This window comes from Pongo pygmaeus, chromosome 17 (assembly GCF_028885625.2).
Source record: "Pongo pygmaeus isolate AG05252 chromosome 17, NHGRI_mPonPyg2-v2.0_pri, whole genome shotgun sequence".
NCBI classification, from domain to species: Eukaryota; Metazoa; Chordata; class Mammalia; order Primates; family Hominidae; genus Pongo; species Pongo pygmaeus.
Window position 1 is genome coordinate 84,713,263 of NC_072390.2, and position 20,289 is coordinate 84,733,551.

A 20,289-nucleotide genomic window follows, 5' to 3' on the forward strand; every position below is an offset into this window, starting at 1 on the left:
TCTTATAAATTTTAATCATATTATATTATGGTGATAGGATATAATTTGTATAATTTTGTTCTTTTGAATTTACTAAGACTTTTTTATCACTGTCTTCAGTTTTCACAAATATTCCAAATGTGCTAGAAGGAAAGTGTCTATTTTGTTTGCTGTTGATAGTGGATGTGTGTATATAGGGCCACACAGATAATATAAAATAGCTTAACCATTTTTTAATTTCATATAACTTCCATATCTTTGCTTATGAGAGTGATAGGTTTACTGCTTAACTTCCTTGTTGGATAATTTTGTCACCTGTGATTAAATTTAATGTGTCTTTTTTTTCATTGGACAATATAATTTACTGGACAAAGGTCATGTGCTTCCAAAACCAGTTAGGGTCGTGTGTAGGGTTACACTGTACTGCTTTTAGCGTCTGTGTAATCTTGCCTGAGAACTAAGTTGAATGGGTTGTCCATGATTTGAACTTGAATAACATTCATAGACTGATACAATGTCATCACATGCAAGCAGTTTCTCCTAAGCTTTTCCATTTTTATTTCCACTTAGAACCCAGCTTGTGACACTTTTAAAAGTTGATGTATGTCAGCAATCTGTCCCTAATCATAGCCTTGTATCTTTTGAACAGCTGCAACAACATTTTTAAGGCAATGATCTCTCAAGTTGTTGTCAGTTTTTTTCATGCCACCAGAACTTGATCTTTCTATATTTTCTGTCTTATGTATAATGGTAGGTCAGCAATCCTGGCCAACTCATGGTAGTTCTTCCCAGCTGTCAGATGTGTGCAGTAAACAGCGAACTTCTTTATTAAATGAGTAAACAATCCTGTTTTGATTCCAGAAATGCCAGTGAGAAGCAGTTACAGAAACCACAACTAGCAGAATGACTTGCTTAAATATTAGCCACGTATTTTCTCAAGATCTTTGTGAAAATCCCAAGTTTATGATGATAGACCACAGGAGTATAAAGGAGCTTTTTGACAAAGAAATGTTTTATCTGTTTGAAGAGGGTGACCTGTAGACTCCTCATAATATCATTACAGGCAAGAGTGGACCCACTGGCTGTCTTCTCCAGGGTCATTCAGCCTAGCATTTCAGGTTGACAGCAGGCCCTCTGCCATGCTACTCTTTTGTTCCCTGTTAATGTGCCCAAACCAGAAAAAAGTAAATAAATAAATAAAATAAACTATGATTGGTTACAAAGAACAGAGGAAGCCATACGCTCTGAAACATTCAGGACTTCCCATCTGAACGTTTGAATGACCTCTTCTGCAGGTGGATGTCCTCGGACCCTACTGGCTAGTTTCCCAGTGGAAAGGAGGTAGCCCCAGAGGGCAGATGAAGAGCTCACCAGCTCGGTAACAGGTCAGCTGTGCTGCTTGCTGCGGCCCCCATCAGATAGCAGTAAATTATTTTTCCAAAGAGAGGCTTTGTGCTTAGCTGCCTTTTCCCTGCATTTCCTCCTGGGGCCCTGATACTGACAGGGCTCGTTGACAAGGAGCTCTTGCCCAAATGGAACTTCACCACCCACAGGCTGCCCATCAATCACCTGCCCAGCCTCTGGGGGAGGCACATTAGAGAGCTGTGTGGACTTCTTAGCATCAAAAATAAATAATAAATGAAGAATAAAAAAGAAAAGCATATTTAATGCCTTCAGGTGACACTGAATAAGCAGGGCTGTATCTCTTGCTTTTAAAGAAACAAATATCTTAGTGGAGAAATGGGGCGATATAGAAAATTTTCGTGGTTGTCCTTCTATTTTATGTTCATGTAATAACTAACTCTAATACAGACGGCACTGCTTATCTTCTCATAATCTGTGTCATTGTAGTAATTGGGGCTGGCCTCACAAATTACCAAAAACTTGGTGGCTTAAAAACACAGAAATTTATTCTCTTACAATTCTGGACGCCAAAAGTCAGAAATCAAGGTGTCTGCAGGGCCACACGCTCCCAACGCTCCCAAGGGAGTCTCCTTGCTTGCATTTTTCAGCATCTTCCTTGGTTAGCGCAGCATAACTTCTATTTCTGCCTCCATCTTCTCAGGGCCATCTCCCTGTGTCTTTGTCTCAAATCTCCCTCTGCTCGTCTCTTGTAAAGACACTTGTCATTAGATTTAAGGCCTACACTAAATTTAGAATGATGTCCTCTCAAGGTCATTAACTTAATTACATCTACAAAGACTCTTTTTCCAAATAAGGACACATACACAGGTTCTCGGGACTAGGACTTGGACATATCTTCCCAGAGGCCCCTGTGCAACCCATTGCAATAATGAAGAGATTTAAGTTTGTCCATCTACTACGTAAAGCCATAGTAGCTGTATGGTATCTGATAATATCTGTGTAGTAAAATTGCAGCTCTCAAAGTAAGAGCGATGTTGTAACTGACTGAGTTGTTTTGTGAATTTTTGTTTTTGGAGTCAGTGGAGCATATTATTAGATGTGGTAAATTTAAACACACATGCACACACACACACACACACAGAGGAGAAGCAAGTGCAAAGATTTTCTACTTCAGTGCCTATATTTCTATGTACTGATTTTCTGTATTTCCCAGACTTGAATGTAGATTGTCTTTCTGTTTTATAATAGACAATCTCATAATAATTTAGGCATAATAAGGTAATGAGGTTTTTCTGGGCTTCTTTTCATCATCCCTGCAATTTTAGTCACTTTTATAGTTGAATTCTTCTCTGTAATAACTTCTTCTTTAGCTGATATTTACCATTGATAAATCACATGACTTTCAGAATAATGGCTATTGCATGAATGGGTGGAAAAAGTGTACTAGCCTGAGAATAAGAAATTTGGCCCTTATTCTCTCTATGACTTTAACTAACTGTGTGATAGAGACCAAAACCAGGATAGCCATTTTGCCATTTGTGAAATGAGGCAAGCTCCACTCTAAGCTTGCTTTATCAGTTAGAAATTTTAGGGACTGCGAATAACAGAAACCCAATGCAAACAAGTTTCAAATGTACATTATTACATATTATAGCAGAAAAAGAAACTGGCTTCAAGGTTGCTTGATTCAGTAACTCTTGCTAAGCAATTAAAACATGTATGTTTTTCCTCTATCTGTGTTCTTCCATCCTTAGGATTGCCTCATCCTCTTCAATCTAGTAGAGTGGCAGGCAGCTGTAGCATTTCTTAGTTATGACACTCAGATAGGTTAGCAGTACTACAGAGGAAAGCTGGTTTTATCGTGAAGCTACCACTAGGAGACTTCTGTTCACATCGCATTAGCCATATGTGGCTCATATTCCCTTTTCTAAACTAATCACAAGCAAGGAAACTTTACCCTTGGAATAATGAGTTGTACTGAGATACTAGGGCTGAGAGATTCCCACCAGGACACACACTGGCTGCTTGTTGGAGGGGCAGATAACTGAACAAAATCAGGTTCTGGTAAGAATGAAGGAACTGGAGCTGGATGTTGAGTAGACAGCCAATGGAGTAAGTATTACAGTTAATTTTAATTCTAATATAATTATGGATATAATTATATTATAATTATATTGATATAATTCATTTTTAGATGAGGCGTTTCATAATGTGGTTTATGTCAAAGATGTAAAAGATTAAGCTTGTAATTATTAATAATAAACATATTGGGATAATCCAGTGGTGAGCCATAGGAGAATTGTGTCAGAGCACATGTCTGTCACAGGTAGCTTTAAGAATGAATTAAATTGATTTCTTTTGTTGTACACATTCATTTTTATCAGCAACAGGAGGCAAATATAAGGAAGCAGCTACTGGAAAATTGATATAAATTTAGTTGGAAAAAAGCAATAGTAAAGTTTCTATGCAAATTTCATGATCCAGATATTGAAGCATATAATGTATGAGGTAATACAAATATTTAAATTATTGTTATGAAAGCTTAGGATTCAAGCATAGAGAGATTAACCTATATTTATTGTCATAATGAAAATGCAGTAAAATTTTCATTTTCTTTTCTTAGTAGAAAATAAATATTTTCCATCCTAATAAAGTGAAGTTGTATTAAACTTGCTCCTAAAAGATATTATTTTACTCTCAAAAGTAAGATCTTTGACTTAATTAAAACAACCATAAGAGATTAGTAAAATACTCAGATTAATAAGAATTATTAGTAAGATTAGTATGAAAGAATAGTAAAATTTATGTTCTAATTCATTTGACTCTACTTGAAAAAATCTAGAAAGTAATTTCACTTTTCAAAAGATAGGTTTAAAGAAAGAATGTTAGTGCTTTAATGGGCAGATAATCTAATCTCAATTATCATGATGCAAGCTGAAAAGAGGCACATTAAAGCTAATAATTATAGCAAATATGGGGTTTTGCCTATGTATGCAGTAAATAGTGTAAATGCGATTGTAGTGAGTAAGATCTGAATTGAGTGGTAATATTCCACTTAATTTGCACAGTTAGGCTAAAAGAAAAGATGCATAAAATAAATAGCATGATGTTTTTAAAACACGCAGTAAAATATAATTTATATATTCCAAATGTTACCGAGCATGCAAATAAAATAACTGAAAAACTTGGGCTTAACTGGAGAAAATTTCACTATGTCCTTAAGCCCATATCATATACCTCCACTTAAATGGTAGTAATAGTGGAACAAGTAAAATCTTATTAACCTTTTTGAACTAAAATTGAAGCAAAGTTTCTCTCTGACGTTTGTTCTTCTAACTCCTAAAATATCTAAATATGCCCTCCCTCTCACAGCATATACCCCAAGAGAATAAATCCTATTCTTCATTCTTTTCTTCTCCCATAGGCTATGAAAAGAATAATCACTTAATAAATGCCTAGTGGTCTTCACAGTGAACAGCACACTGTCAAAACTCACAAATGAATAAGTAGATAAATCCCGTGTTGAAGTCTAGATATGCAAAGAAGTAAGTAAATGACATTAATGAATGAAAATTCACTATTTTTACTTACTGTGTCCTGCATAAGAACACAAACAGATTTCATAATGAGCCAGAGGCATCTGAGTTTAGATCAAATTGCCAAGTTCTAGAGAAAAGGTCTGTCCAGGAATGAATTATGAACTCTGCATGAGTCACTCAGGGAAGACCTGCCCATTGGTCTTGAAGAATGATTGTTAGTTTGATAGAAATATGCGAGACCCGCATACTCCAAGCGGATTATTTTGTGAAAAGCTTCCCAACCTTTAAATAGCATGCTTTTTATTCAGGAAAATTGAAAGACATTGTATACGGCTGGAACTTAGCTTGTGTTGAGAGTTGGAAAAAGATGAGATTAGATGTGCAGGTAGCAACTAAATCATGGAAAGCCTTCTAGGTCTTGCTAAAGACTGAAAATTTCATTTTTAAGATGTTATTAAATACCCTTAAGTCCTTGAGGGGCATGATTAAATGTATGGTTAAGAAATATTAGTCTGAAAACAGTGTGATCAAGATAATGAAAGGTGAGGAGCATGGAGGCTGATGGGAACATAATGAAAATATTTCGGAAGAGAAAGAGTGAGGGCTTAAATGAGTCACTAATGTGAAGAGGAAGGAATAGGTAGGAGAATGTTCAAGAAGTAGAAATGACAAAATTTCATGACAGAACAGATGTTGTGGGTCCAGGAGGAGGTTATACATGGAAGAGTGGATCTCAGAGTGGTCCGTGAAAACAACACCCTTTCATCATAATGCTTCTGTGTTACTTGTCTTTTCTACTGGTTTTCATTTTCACTCTGTTTTGGTGCATTTGCAATAGTAATTAAAACTATAACATTCATCGAGGCAGTGGCTCCAAACAATAGTAGCAGTTATATTTTTTACAATCATGCAGTTACCTAAATAAGTAAACACACACAAAAAAATGCCAATTTTATTTTCATTTTACTTAAGAATGTCCTTGATGAAGTAGTAAGAAATACTAATTTTAAGTCTAGACTTCCAAGTGTGTCTTTTTAATATTCTACTTGACAAAATAAATAGAACTCATAGGTCACTTCTGCTGTATACTGACATGTGATGGCTGTCTTGAGGAGAGCACACGTGTGATGGTTGAAGTTACAAGCCTAGCAGTTACTTAAAGAAAAAAACAGCTCTTTTAATAAATGAATGACTGACAGACAAACCGTGGCCATTCAGACTTTGGTATTTGTCACATATGTTCTCAAAAATGAACTAAGGGAGTCTCATCAAGGAAAACAACTGAGTGCTTACCGAAAATTTGAAAATTTAAGATTGCAAGTAAAAATTAAAATTTGAGAATCTTGTATCTGCATTTTTCAACTTAACAACTTCTCAAAACTGGACTTTTCTGAAGAGACTAAGATTGATATTAAATATTTTTTAAAAATATGTATAATAAAATGTCAATATTTGGAATGTTTGCATAACTGAGTAAATCAATATTTTCCCAAAGGTTAGTCCAAGATGATACAAAACCGTAATGGATGAAAGACTCATTAAAAGTTGAAACTAGACCTATGAATTTTAGGAGTAAGAAAAGCATGTGACACGGTATCAGACTCCCTGTTGCAATAACCTTCAATGAAACATTTGCTGAGCTTAGAGAAAGAATCAAAGGAGACTAATATAGGTTAGTTGACAAGTTCATGTCTGTATAAGGCCTTATTTTCTTCATATGTTCTTAATCAAAAGAACATATTAAACAGATTAAATTCAGAAGCAGATATGAGTATTAAGCTGTGTTGTATTAAGCCAGATATTTGAGTTTTGGAAAAATGCAAAAATGTTGCCATTCTTCATACTATTTGGGAATTATTTTCATTTTAAAATGCTATTTGTGTTGGTATTAATTCATTTATTATTTTTTTAAATATAAAATAAAAAATATTTAAGAATGTATAAGTTCTAATATCTCTTATGGAACTCACTAGCAGATATAACCCACATGAATAAAGTTGGGTAAGAATAAGATTTGGGAGTTGGTGACTTTTGTTTTTCTTTTCTTTTCTTTTTTTTTTTTAAACTTACCCTTTAAAATCCAAGTGTCATGTCTACAAAGAAGTGGCAGAACCCACAAATTAAAATAAAGATCTTTCTTCCTCTCTGCTCCCTTAATTCTGATTTTTCCTTCTTTCATAGGGTTTACTGATTTTTTATTTTCCCACTTCAAATAAATTATGAAATCCTACAAAAACAAGGTCATGTGTTTCATCTTTGTCTCTACTAGCACCGTGAATTGCTTAGTTATTTCTCTTTAAAATGACAATTAAATAACATCTGTTAGCAGTGTTGTCATTTAGGTAATTTTATACTTAGGCATTAGTCTTGTCATTTATCAGACCTTAATATTTTAAATTTTTCATCATGGAACATATTGATTTGGATGTGAACAACCTGAATTATTTTCAAGTAATTTTTCCTTCCATTCAATTCAGTCAACTTCATATTTATCTAAAATAGTTAAGTCTAATGCTTTTATTAAACTTTAATCAGTACTTTATGCTTTTACAGCCATGTGAAAAATCAATAATTTAAAAGTACATATTATTTTTTAATGATGCAATAATTTACTGATATTGAAAAGCTCAAGGATTTCACAATTTTAATAAATGTTGATAATTTTTTATGTTACATTGACAGGTTTTGGACTAATAAAAACATAATTTTAAAACATTTTAGAAATTTTAAAAGCTTTCTTTATGTAAGTAAATAACAGAGTTTCCCATGATGGTCAATCCATATAGTATTGACAGTAAAAAAAGAAATGAAGATAGGATATTCAAATACATTAGATCTTCTCCTAAATTTTCGTGGTTAGATTTTTTTTTAAGTAGAATTTGGTTAGGCACAGTGGCATGATGAATTTCATGCCTGTAATCCCAACACTCTGGGAGGCCAAGGCTGGAAGGTAGCTTGAGGCCAAGAGTTTAAGACCAGACTGTGTAACATAGAGAGAGCCCATTTCTACAAAACAATTAAATTAAAAAAATTAGTTGGGCATGGTGGCACACACCTGTAGTCCCAGCTACTTGGAAGGCTGAAGCAAGAGGATTGCTTGAACCCAAGAGTTTGAGGCTGCAGTGAGCTGTGATCTCACCACTTCATGCCAGCCTGGGCCACAGAACAAGGCCCTGTCTCTTAAAAGAAAAAAAAAAATAAAGAAAGAAAAAAGTAGAATTTGATACTCTTCATTATATTTTTCTTTTCTGGTATCTGTTTAATTTCTTAGGGTACATGCTGAAGTGGATAACATCACACTGTTGATCAACAATGAAAAACCTTGCATTATTCTAAAAACTACTGTAACAATGTGGGCTTGAAGAAGCTGTCTGCATTTCTAAATGTAAATTTTACAGAAGAGCAAACACTTCGTTTGAACTACATCATCTGTCAGATTGCCTAAGGCACTGAAATTAGAAAATCCCTGGGGTTTGCTGCATTTTGCTAGGCTATCCATTAGCTTATTTTGTCAATTTTTATTATAAGAGGACAAAAAATAGAAATCACAATATCTGTTCTAATATTCTTTTATATTTGCAAGTAAAAACCTTTGGAAAAGGTTCTCAAACAGATTTATAAATGTTTTTATAATATGGTACAGCTAGCTATTATATGTAATGTAGTTTAACAGTATATCATTCTTTGTTTACCTTTTTATGTAAATTCTTAAGCCACACATAATTTTCATTAAGATCCTTTGTTCAGGTAAAATTAGTAGCATTTGAAAATGGTATATCTTTTCAAACATAACTTCAATTTATTTTGTTGTAATAAAAGTTGTTGTTAATATCGCTTGATTCCATTAATCATTTAAAAATTAAGAAGTTAAGCTTTATTTCAGAACACGATTTAATGTGCTTAAAATACAACCCGTGAATCACTCTTCCTAAAAACTTCATATTTCTCTCCAGGGTATTAATTCTCAGAAACTGTAAGACATTGATATTTATTTTTTTTTTTTTACTGAAAGGGAAAAGGAATGTTTTCAGATAGATGGATGGACAGATAGATAGCCAATTGTATACACATGCATGTACACACATATACACACATGCACATATATACACACACACACATACATACAGATACATGCATATACAAATATATGTATTTTTATATATAAGCAAACCTCTTTAAGTTTATTTTACTTAGAATCACCCATATTAAATATTTTAATTTTTCAAGATAATTTTAAATGAGGTAATTACAAGTAGGGAGAAAACAAATATAAATAACAGATATATTAAAACTAATTTTCTAAGCTAAAGCCTTTCCTCTAAGAACTGACACAAAACAAAAGAAAACCTACTTTCACCCCTCCTATTCTATATAGCACTAGAAGTCCTAGCCAGAGCAAACAGGCAAAAAAAGAAAAAAATAAAAGGCATCCAGATTGAAAATAAGTCAAATTGTCCCTCTTTGCAAATGAGATGATCTTATATTTTGAAAAATGTATATTTTGGCCTCACACAGCGGATCACACCTGCAATGCTAACACTTTGGGAGGTGGAGGCAGGAGGATCACTTGATGCCAGAAGTTCAAGAACAGCCTGGGTAATATAGTGATACTCTGTCTCTTATATGAAAAAAAAAGAAAGAAAGAAAGAAAAAAGAAAAAGAAAAAGGAACACCTAAAGACTCTACCAAAGTGGATTTAGATATGATAAATTCAGTAAAGTTGCAGGATACAAAATCAACATACAAAAAGAAGTGGCATTTCTATACACCAATAATGAACTAGTTAAAAAAGAGATCAAGAAGGCAGTCTCATTTACAATACCTCAAAAAATAAAATAAAATATCTAGGAACAAATTTAACCAAGGAGGTGAAAGACCTCTACGAGGAAAACTGCAAAACACTGATGAAAGAATTGAACAAATGGGAAGACACGCCATGTTAACGTATTGGAAAACTTCATTGTTAAAATGACCATACTACTCAAAGCAACCTACAGATTCAATGCAATCCTTATCAAGTTACCAATGTCTTTTTTTACAGAATTAGAAAAACAATTGTGCAGCTAATCTGAGCACAACAGTGTTGGCACCCATTGAGTGGAAAATTTGTTCAACTTTAATTTTTCTGTCAGACTTGTATAAGCTGAACCAATTGAGATGTCTGTGTTTTTGGCTATTGTTCTGCCATTAATTGTTGGTCTTTCTTAATTAAGGCAAGAACAAGATGATTTTTTTCCCTCAAAAATTGATGTGGATGATCTGCCACTGAGGGCTTCATCTTGAACATCATCTTGTCTCTTCTTAAATTGATTTATTTATTTGTAAGCTGCTGATTTCTTTGGACATTGTTTCCCATAAACTTTTTCTGAAGCATCAGTAATTTCATCATTCTTCCACCCAAGCTTTGCCCTAAGTTTGATGTTTGTCTTTGCTTCAATTTTAGCAGAATTCATGTTGCTCTGATCAGAGTTCTTTTCAAACTGATGTCTTATCCTTCTTAGTGCCTCAAACTAGAGTCTATTTAGATATGTTACAACAAAAGTCGATGAGTTTATGTGAATTTATGAGTTATGAGATTATTAATTTATTTTGGTGCAAAAAAATTTTAATCCATGCATAGTTTTTTCACAATATGCATTTTCTATGAACCTTTTGAAGACCCCTCATATATACTACTGATTCTGTTTCTCTGGAGAACCCTAACTAAGACAAATGGCTTAGAGATTTTTGCCCTAGAAGAATAAAGCTGACCATAAAACAGAGTTCTCAGTCTCTTTCCAAAAACACCTGACTTCATTTTCAACAGGGTGTGGAAAAGTTTAAGCATAAGGACACTATACAAAAGCACAGAGGTTGTGATGAAAAGCAATTGAGAGAAAATGATAGGTATATGAGAGATATAAGCTAAACTGTAGGTCAGCAAGTTTGCTGGACAGGACCTGGAACATAGACAGCTGGGAGGAGCCCATTTGGATTTAGAACCAATGTAAAACAATGACCTCAGGAACTATCACTTTAAAAGATACCAAATTGAATTGGCCCCATATGTGAAGTGATATATGCCCCCAGGATATTTTTTAAAAAATAAAGAAATCAGCCTGCAAGCAGTGGAGCTAAATAATTGGGTGTGGTCATGGAAAGAAAGAGTGAAAGGGAGCCCTGATTAAACCATTGTCATTCCGCATCCAGAAGCTCAATTAACTCAAAGTAGGATAAATGCAAAGTGATATACCATCAGGCATGTCATAGTAAAAATACTGAAAGACAAAGACAAATGGAATATCTTGAAAGCAGCAAAAGAAAAACTGCTCTTCACTTACAAAGGAACCCCAATAAGATTAACATCTGACTTCTCACTAAAAACATTGTAGACTGGAAGGCAGTGGAAAGTATATTCAAAGTGCTTAAAGGGGGAAAAAAAAACACGTCCACAAAGAATCTTGTGTTCTTCAAAAAGTAAGATGAAATAAAGTCATCGTGAGACAGACTAAAACTCACAGACATGCCTCACAAGAAATAGTAAGTGATCGCAGTCCAACCATACCAAAAAACAGTATCAGTAAGGTAATTATAAAAGACGGTATAAATGCGTGCTTATTTTTTTCCTCTGAACTGACTTAAAAGGCAATTACATAAAACAATATGTATATAATGTACTTTTAGGCCTATAACATATAGAGTTCTAATATATTTACCAATAACAACACAAAGGAGGTGGTGGGAGCAAAGTTGTATTGGACTATGGAAATGACTTCAGATAGTAACTCAAGTCAATAGGAACAAAAGAAAAGATCCAGAAATTATAAAGAAAATGTTAATGTAAAAAAGCAATAAATATACACTTGATCTCCTTTCTTCTTTCAGCTTCTTTAAAAGATACAAAATTATATAAATTAATTAAAATTATAAATATGATGTAATGTTGGGTTTGTAACATTTATATTAATAGATGTAATATGTATAAAAATAATATCACAGTAAGGGAAAAAGCTATGTAGATATGAGATTTCTATATTTCACTGGAAAACAATATCAATCTAAAGCTAATTCTGGTATGTTAAAATATTTATGGTAAACGCTAGAACAATCTCAAAGGCATATAGTTGATTTTCATTATTCATTGTAGTTATGGTCTATAAAACCTCTGCAAACATTCAGTTGCAAATCGTGAATGAATTAATTAATGACCTCTAGTCACAATGCTTTTGTTAACTGATCATTATATTACCTCGTTTTATTGTTGCTCTTTAAAGATATCTGATTACTAATAATGAACTTAGGGCAAACAGCACTGTACCTCATGCTGAATAAAGCTTATCTAACACATGTATTTTCTCCTTAAGGGGTATCACAGTCCTCTTTAACTTAGGAACACTAGACAGCAGTTTAGCGCTGCACTTGGGGAGCCATTTTTAAAAGTGTAGTCAACAAGAAAAATCACAAAAATGCAAAAGCCATGGCTCTATGCAGAGCATGAAAAGGACATTTGTCTACAGTATGACCACAAACACAATAAGACACAGCATCACCTTTTCAACCTCAGCTGGAAGCATGCACATCTGGAGACTCAAAGTTTTCACCCCTCTGCACATGCACATGTCTACAAATGACCACAGATGTGCCATGCCTATTTATGTTGGGGTTGTAAATACATTTTTGCAAGTAGGTGAATTCACAGATATAGAAACCACAAATAAAGATGATCAACTGTAACTTTAAAAAATACCTGATGACTTGGGTGATTTTCCTTGACAGGTAACTTTCAGCCACTCTCTGTAGTCTCCATCCCAACATATCCACTTGCTCATTTCCATCCACATTATAGATTACTTGCCTGTGATTTTTAGGTTTTTTTGTGTTTTTATTGGGGATCTTAGTCTAGTTTATATAGTGTAATGTTAAATACAGATATAAATGCTTGCTAAGTACTAACCACACTTAATGTTAAAGATAATAAAATATTATTTCCTTAGGAAAATAGATCCTAAGGAATATTACTTAAATATTGATTATATTTGTATTATATATTAGAATATTTATTATATAACTATAATATGCAAATGTGTATATAAATATGCATGTGTTTAATTATTGTGTTTATAAAAATATTAATCAGCAAAATAGCCTTGAAAAAGCTAGTTGTATCCTGTGAAAATTCTACATTTGGAGAAGATAAATTAAAGCATAGTCAAAAGGTAATGAATTTATTATAAGATCATCTAATTATAGATATAATATCATAGGTTGTCATAAAAGAGGATATTAATTTGCTGTTTACTATGCTAGTTAATCCTGTCTTCTTTCTGTTAACAGTATGGATCTAGAAATAAGAAATCTTATAAATTAGAAGAAAAAATTCAGCACCTTGATAAGATTTTAAAAAATTAACTCATTGAATATTATTATTGCAATGTTGTGTTTGCAGAGTTGTTGAGGAAATATACATTTGTTTGTTTCTGTTGACTGTGGGGGAAATTAAAGATGCACAAGTTGTAGCAGAAGATCTTGTACCAATAAGGAGTCAACATCCAAAATACATAAGGCTTCTAGATATTTATTAATTGCCCAATAAATAAAATGTTGTTAACCTGGGTGCATAAATCTTGGATGGGCTTTGGTGGGAGAAATGGTGTATGGGTCTGTGAACACTATGAGCATTTTTCCGGAGAGCAAGTCTATTGCTCTAAAATATAACTTTTGGAGCAATGGACTTGCTCTCCAGTCACTTTTCTGACAGAGATGTGTCAGTTGCCTCAGGACCATAGGCCTACAGGAAATTTGAATAATAGGTGAGAATTAAGAGAGGGGAGATATTAAATATAACCAATATTCAGCAGATATTTAATGAGAATCCTCTGTATACCACAACTGCTATTATTTGCCAGGTATATGCTTTTAATAAAAGCACAAAGTCCATAGAACCCTTCTACATAATGTGTAGGTCATTTCAAAATGCAGCAAAGAATATAGTCTGTGACCAAAGTTAAGGGCATAATAGAAGACATTTTGTTTTGTTCTTTACTGTTTTTGGCTAACGTCAATTCAAAAGGAGTACAAATATCCAGTGGAAATTCATGTAAGACTGTGATAATTTATCATTTTGTTTCAGCACTCCAACATACAGCATACGTACTCTACACTAAGTTAAAAATATTTTTTCTTTCAAGGTAACTGAACTGCACAATATCAAAAATATAACCAGACTGCCCCGAGAGACAAAGAAGCATGCTGTGGCAATCATCTTTCATGATGAAACATCGAAGACATTTGCCTGTGAGTCAGGTAAGCTATTATTGGCCATCTACCCCTTGAGGAAATTGAGCTGCTTATGAGACAAGGGCCCAGGCAGATTAAGGTACACTATTGAACAGGATGGACTGCTGTAATGAGAATGTGCTGTAGAAGACTTCACTCAGAAGCTCAACGTATTGTTTTCTACAGATGTTTTGGTGCCTGTTGTTACATGTCTGTGTCTGGATTTGGCTCCCAGGTGGTCTGCCTGTTGGGGTTTCCATTCAAGCTTTGAGAATTAAGTAAACAATACCTGGCAGGTGTTGTTCGGGTGAGTGCATGACCAATATTCTGGTTCTTACTCATTGTGTCTCTAGGCATTTTGTAGGGCAGGAATCAGGGTGCTGTGCAAAAGCATGGCAGAGCACAACCCCAGTCCGCAGACACCACAAAACAGAACTTTGAGGAATGTATTGCTTTCATGGATTCTCAGTACTACAAGTAAATACATTTCAGATTGAATTTTAGCATCTCAGTTCGTAAAGCACTCTGACATTATTGAGACACAAGGCAGTTTATAGTTTGAACTTGCAGTATTTTTCATGTTGGAATCCCTGTGGTGTGTAATATAGTAGTTGGCTTATCACTTTTTAAAGATTTTGCTTAATGCAATGGTGCATTCGTTTTATAATGGATGTTAGCAGAAAGTACCAAGGGTTTGCAAGATGTGAACTTAAACTAATGATTAGGTCTTTAGGAGAAATTTTATTCAGCATTTTAAAAAAGTAAAATGGTCCTTCTAGTTTTGTATACTTTGTTTATGGATGTCATTGATATCAGGTTATATTATTCCAAAACTGATAATGTCCCTTTGCCTAACTGAAATTGCTCACACCTCTCGCCGACCTTATCTTAGTATGGCTAAACTGAACTGGAATTTATCTCCGTGTTCCTCTTTTCTTGCGTGTCTTTATCCATCTGTCCTGGCATATTTCTCTTCACTTGCCATCTGACCTCATTTCATCATTTAAAATCGACAATTTGGAGTTGTACAGAAGCCTGTTAATTGATATAAATTCCCATTTTGTAATACCCCCTGTCCCAACCTTGCTGGTGTAATATAATATCATCCAATGATTTTTCTGCCTTCCTATCAACTGTCTTAAAACTGGTAAACCACTTTATTTTTCCCTGGGCTCTTAATCTCTCATATTAAAACTAGTATTTAAAAAAAACTAAAAGGTAATGTTTAATATTTAAATTTCTAATTTTCCCAGTTACTGTACATTTTCAAATTGTAGTGAGCAATATTGTGAATGTATAGGAAATACTGGAGCCTATTAATTTGTTAAAGAATGATATTTGGTTATATTTCTTTATGTGAAAACCTTATTTATGTTGTGTTTGGAAAGGTATTGACCTAAAATTCATGTTTAGTTAATAACTTAATCATTCAATATATTGCTGCTTTCAATTTGATTACAATCTTGAATCCCATATTACAGTAGAAAATCATTAATGCAATTTTATGTATTTATACAGATTTTTTTCTGATTTACATCATTATAATCTACTCTTCATTTAACTTTCTATTGGTTTTAGAATAAACTAGGCTTGAGAATATTATAAAGCTTACAAGATTCTGCCTTTTCAAATTTCTATATTCTTGGAAGTTAGAGAAAATATATATTCCTAAAATTTTGTCTAAATATCTTTGCTGCTCCGTGACTCTTTTCTACCTCATTTATCCTGGTATTACCTGAATGTCCTTGCCTTAATAGATCACAGAATACATACCAATGGCCCAATTGAAAGCAAAGCTCTGATTTACATCCTGATACTTAGAGCATTTTAATAGAAAAGGTGTATTATTTGAATAGTACATTTGAGTTCTGTGCTCCCATCATCTCAAGTTCTTAGTTTATAAATGTCAGTCTCTATAATATATTGATATTGATATGTTAATTCAGAAACTCATATAAATATAGTTGAAATTCAGCAGTACTTGTGTTTGTATACTATCTGGAAATTCTGAAGTATGATTTGTTGAATTTTGTTGGTCTATGCACAACAGAGGACCAGGGTGTTCAAAACAGTAAGTGTGATAACAGAGCAGTGCCCCACTCCTGACCAGGGACTAGAGTCAGAGCACCTCATCGTTATACAAGCCAGCCCACTGGGTTGGCTTAACAAAAGCATTTAATTTTAATTTAAAGGCTATAAAGATTTAGAATTTTAAAATAAAACTCCCAAGTACACCTAGCATCCAGATCTTTCTTGGTTTTTAGTAACAGGAACCAGGGCTCCTTGGAGAAATGGTAGATTCTAGGACTGGGGTATGAAATACACAAGACGAGCCCAGAGCGTCTTGTAGTGCCAGAAAGTAAGGAAGTACCACACGAATGCTTCTGTATGTCAAAGGGACACAGGAGTTCCCAATGGCCAAAGATAGAACAATTTGAATACTAAAATAAAGTAGCAAAGGATTATAACCCAAATTATAAATGAATATTTATGAGTCCATGCTTTAGCAATGCTTGATGAATAAATACATAGGAGACTATAGAAAAATATCCCATGCAGAAAATTACAAATAATTTATGTAGATGCTCTGTCCAGAGGAGGTGGAGCATGACTCCCTGTGCCTTAAGTGGGCTTCATAGTGACTTCCTCCCTAGGAGAATAGGATAGAAAGGGATGGGAGAAAACAACTTTATGGTGGAGAAAACTGACAGACACTGCCTCAGCCAGGTGACCAAGGTGAAGATCGACAATGATTAATCATGTTGATAGAATCTACCCTTGATAGGATGTGATCAAAAATAGCACTTCACCTCTGTGATCTTCATCCTAACAACCTATAAACCCATGAGAATAACATCAGACACATCCCAATGAAGGGACGTTCTACAAATACCTGCCCAGTATTCCTCAAAACTTTCAAGGTCATTACAAACAAGGAAAGCCTAGAAAACTGACCCAACCAAGATTGAGCTAAGAAGGCATGATGAATAAATGTAATGTGGTATCTTGATGGGATCTTGAAACCAAAAAAGGACAATAAGTAAAAACTAAGGAAAACTTAATAAAATGTGATGATTAGTTAGTAAAAATTTATCAATACTAGTTCATTAATTTTAACAAATGTACCATACTAATGTAAGATGTTACTAATAGGAGAAGATACATATAGGCTACATAGGAACTCAGTATTATTTTTGCAATAATTCTTTAAATCTAAAACTATACCAAAATGAGATGTTTTTTGTTTAAAAATAATGTGGAAGTGAATAAAAATATATCAGTGACCTACAGTAGACTCAAGTATAATAGAAATCTAGTGCATTATCAAGGATATATTAAAAATTAGTAAAGAAAAATTATATCTTACAATAACTGGTATTTGAAAAACTAAATTCTTACACCATCCTATTATAGAATGCTTTCAGATTGATGAAGTGATATTCATTATTTCTGAACAATGGAAATGATAATACTAAAATCATTGCCACTGTTCAGTAGCTTGATTGGAAATGTTAGATGTTTACCTAGTGTCGTGAACAATAAGGAAGAACCAGACTTAATGTTGTATTGTGAGAGTTCCATTTTTCAATATACGTGATTCAGCAGAAGGCTGAGCCTATCACATTTTCTTTTAGTTAACTCAGGACTTCCTTCAGGGTCATTTTAGAATGCTGTTTTATTGCTAACTTTGAAATAATTATTGAGGCCCTGCTTGGTTTTCTCTGAAATGCTGCTGTGTGAGCTTACCACACATCTGTAGGACAAATGGAAATGTTACAAGATGGCTTACTTTTTGACGCTGATTTCAGAGTGCAAAAACCTACCCTTGTAGCCCCTAAACCTACAATTCAGCCAGCCTACCTTACAGTGTGCCCTGTGGACATTTGTTACCAGTCTATGCATCATGTAAAACCTATACCAGAATCTGCTCATCACAGCTATTGCTACCATGTCAGTCTCTTCCATAGATTTCTAGATACCCTAAAATACAGACATCTGTGGAAAACTTTGCTCAGTTCTTGTTGAGCCAAAAAGTTGAAATTAAAATGCATGTATTTGTGAAGTATAACTTTAGGGAAACTATTTTGGATATTAAGTTATTATATGATTTATTCTCAGTGAAAAACATTTCTAAAAAAATAGGATCATAATTTTATTTTAACTAGGATAATTTCAAAATATAAGCATCAAATTAGGGTCATTAATAGAATTCTTCATTGAAAATGACAAGTAGTGGTCTCAATAAATCACAGTGATAATTTGAATCCATAATTTAAACTGAACACCGCAATTATTTTTAATATAAACAGATAATTTCTATATCTGACTTTGAGCTTTCCCATTATCAATTACCAGTGGGGAAAAATGGCTTATTTAGTATACTAATTAAGGAACTAGGATTAGTATGACCACAAAAGACAAGGTTCTGTTTTTTAAAAATTTTTGAACACACAGAATCCTCTTGCTAACAAAGACTGTTTCTTCTGTTGTCTGAATTTCACACGTACAAGTCTGAAATGTGAAGGTTTCTTAATGTTGGTTTTATGGTTCGTGTAAGATTTTTGGGAAATGAAGGGCTCTTCATTAGGATAAAATGGTCTTAACTTCCCAGAGAAGAATTTCCTGACAATGTGGCTGAAGTTAGATACAGATGTTAATATAGAAGAATGCTTTTATTTGAATTTCTAGCAAATGGTTTTCAACTACTTTAAATATGACCTACTTGAAAGTATTATTTCTTTTTTAAAACTACTTTTTATGTATAGATCTAAGTCTGCTTGAAGCCAGTAGTTAAAGTGTTTGAGAAATAAAGGCAAGATTTTTTTAAATTGTCTCAACTTCATGACACATGCTGATCGGGATAAAAAAGAACTTGAAAATCATAAGCAAGAAATTTTATTACTTTGTAATGCAAATTATTTTTAGATAAATGTTAAGCTACAGTAGTTTATATCTGTTAATAAAATTTTATTCTCCAAGAAAAGGCTGTGCCAAGCAGATATTGTATAGATTATTAAATACTCAAAGGAATTGCCAACTGATAACAAGAAATCCACTTTCATTTTATTTGTATAAATTTGAGGGTACCAGTGCAGTTTTGTTATATGGGTACATTGTGCAGTGGTGAAGTCTGAAGAAACCCACTTTCTAAAGTTTAATAAGAGTGTCGCTTCTCCTTGTCAGAGAGAGTATCTGCACCATGGCCTCAGGATAGAAAATTTCAAAAAATCCTTGTAGTTTTATGAGACCCCCTGTTGGGAGAGATCCCTTTGTGTGTGTGTGTGTGTGTGTGTGTGTGTGTGTGTGTGTGTGTGTTTCAGAATCAGCTGAGATCAAATCATTTTGCAGCATTCAGGATATATTTGTCATTTTTAAAAGCTTAAACATACAAAATGATAAAAAGTAACAGTAGTTTTACTGAAACCTTTCCACAGTTCTGCAATAAGAGTAGGAAACGTATTAATGCAAAATGTCCTCCCTGCAGCCCCATGTGGACTGACCTGTCCGTTTAACCAAAGAAAAAACAGAGGTACTTTGAACCTCAGCACATTCTCTTAACAACTAGGTCACCTGTACAAGTTTTCACCTAAGTCCTGATGCTAATTACCAAACGTATATTCACTTAACATAGATGACAGTCATATGCTGTCTTTTCCTTGAGGTCTCTCCTTAAGCACAAATTATTACTAAGAGTAGGATAAAAGTTAAAACATCACTTTTTTTCTGGTGGATGACTTGAAAAATGAAATGTAACAACAATAAAAGATAGTATAATTTTCAATATTCAGAAAATAATCCCACTCATAATGTAAAGAATAAAAATTATGTTATTATATTGTCACAGAAAAAGTATTTGAGAATATTCAAAGACATTCATGATAAAAACTATGAGAAAATAAAAATAGATGGGAACTTCCTCAACTTGATAAAGAACATCTGCAGAAACCTATGGCTACATCACACTTAAGATAAAAACCGATGCTTTCTCCATAGACTGGGAAGATGGAAAGCTTTCCTGCTCTCCTCCGTGCTGTGCAAGACAGTTCCAGAAGCTCTGCTGTCACAGTAAGGCAAGAAAGAGAAATAAAAGACATACAGATTGGAAAGCAGTGAATATAACTGCCCATTTTTTGAAGGTGACATGATTGTC

At 33.6% G+C, this 20,289-nt stretch overlaps 1 protein-coding gene across 2 annotated transcripts in view; it reads left to right on the forward strand.

The window, feature by feature from the left end:
* The window catches only part of DOK6 (docking protein 6), a 447,352-nt gene that overhangs the window by 184,502 nt on the left and 242,561 nt on the right, over window positions 1-20,289 (forward strand). For both annotated transcript variants that reach the window (XM_054461226.2, XM_063653818.1), the window contains exon 3: window positions 14,051-14,165. In XM_054461226.2, the coding sequence (XP_054317201.1) occupies window positions 14,051-14,165 (115 nt within the window). The remainder of the gene's footprint in view (window positions 1-14,050; window positions 14,166-20,289) is intronic.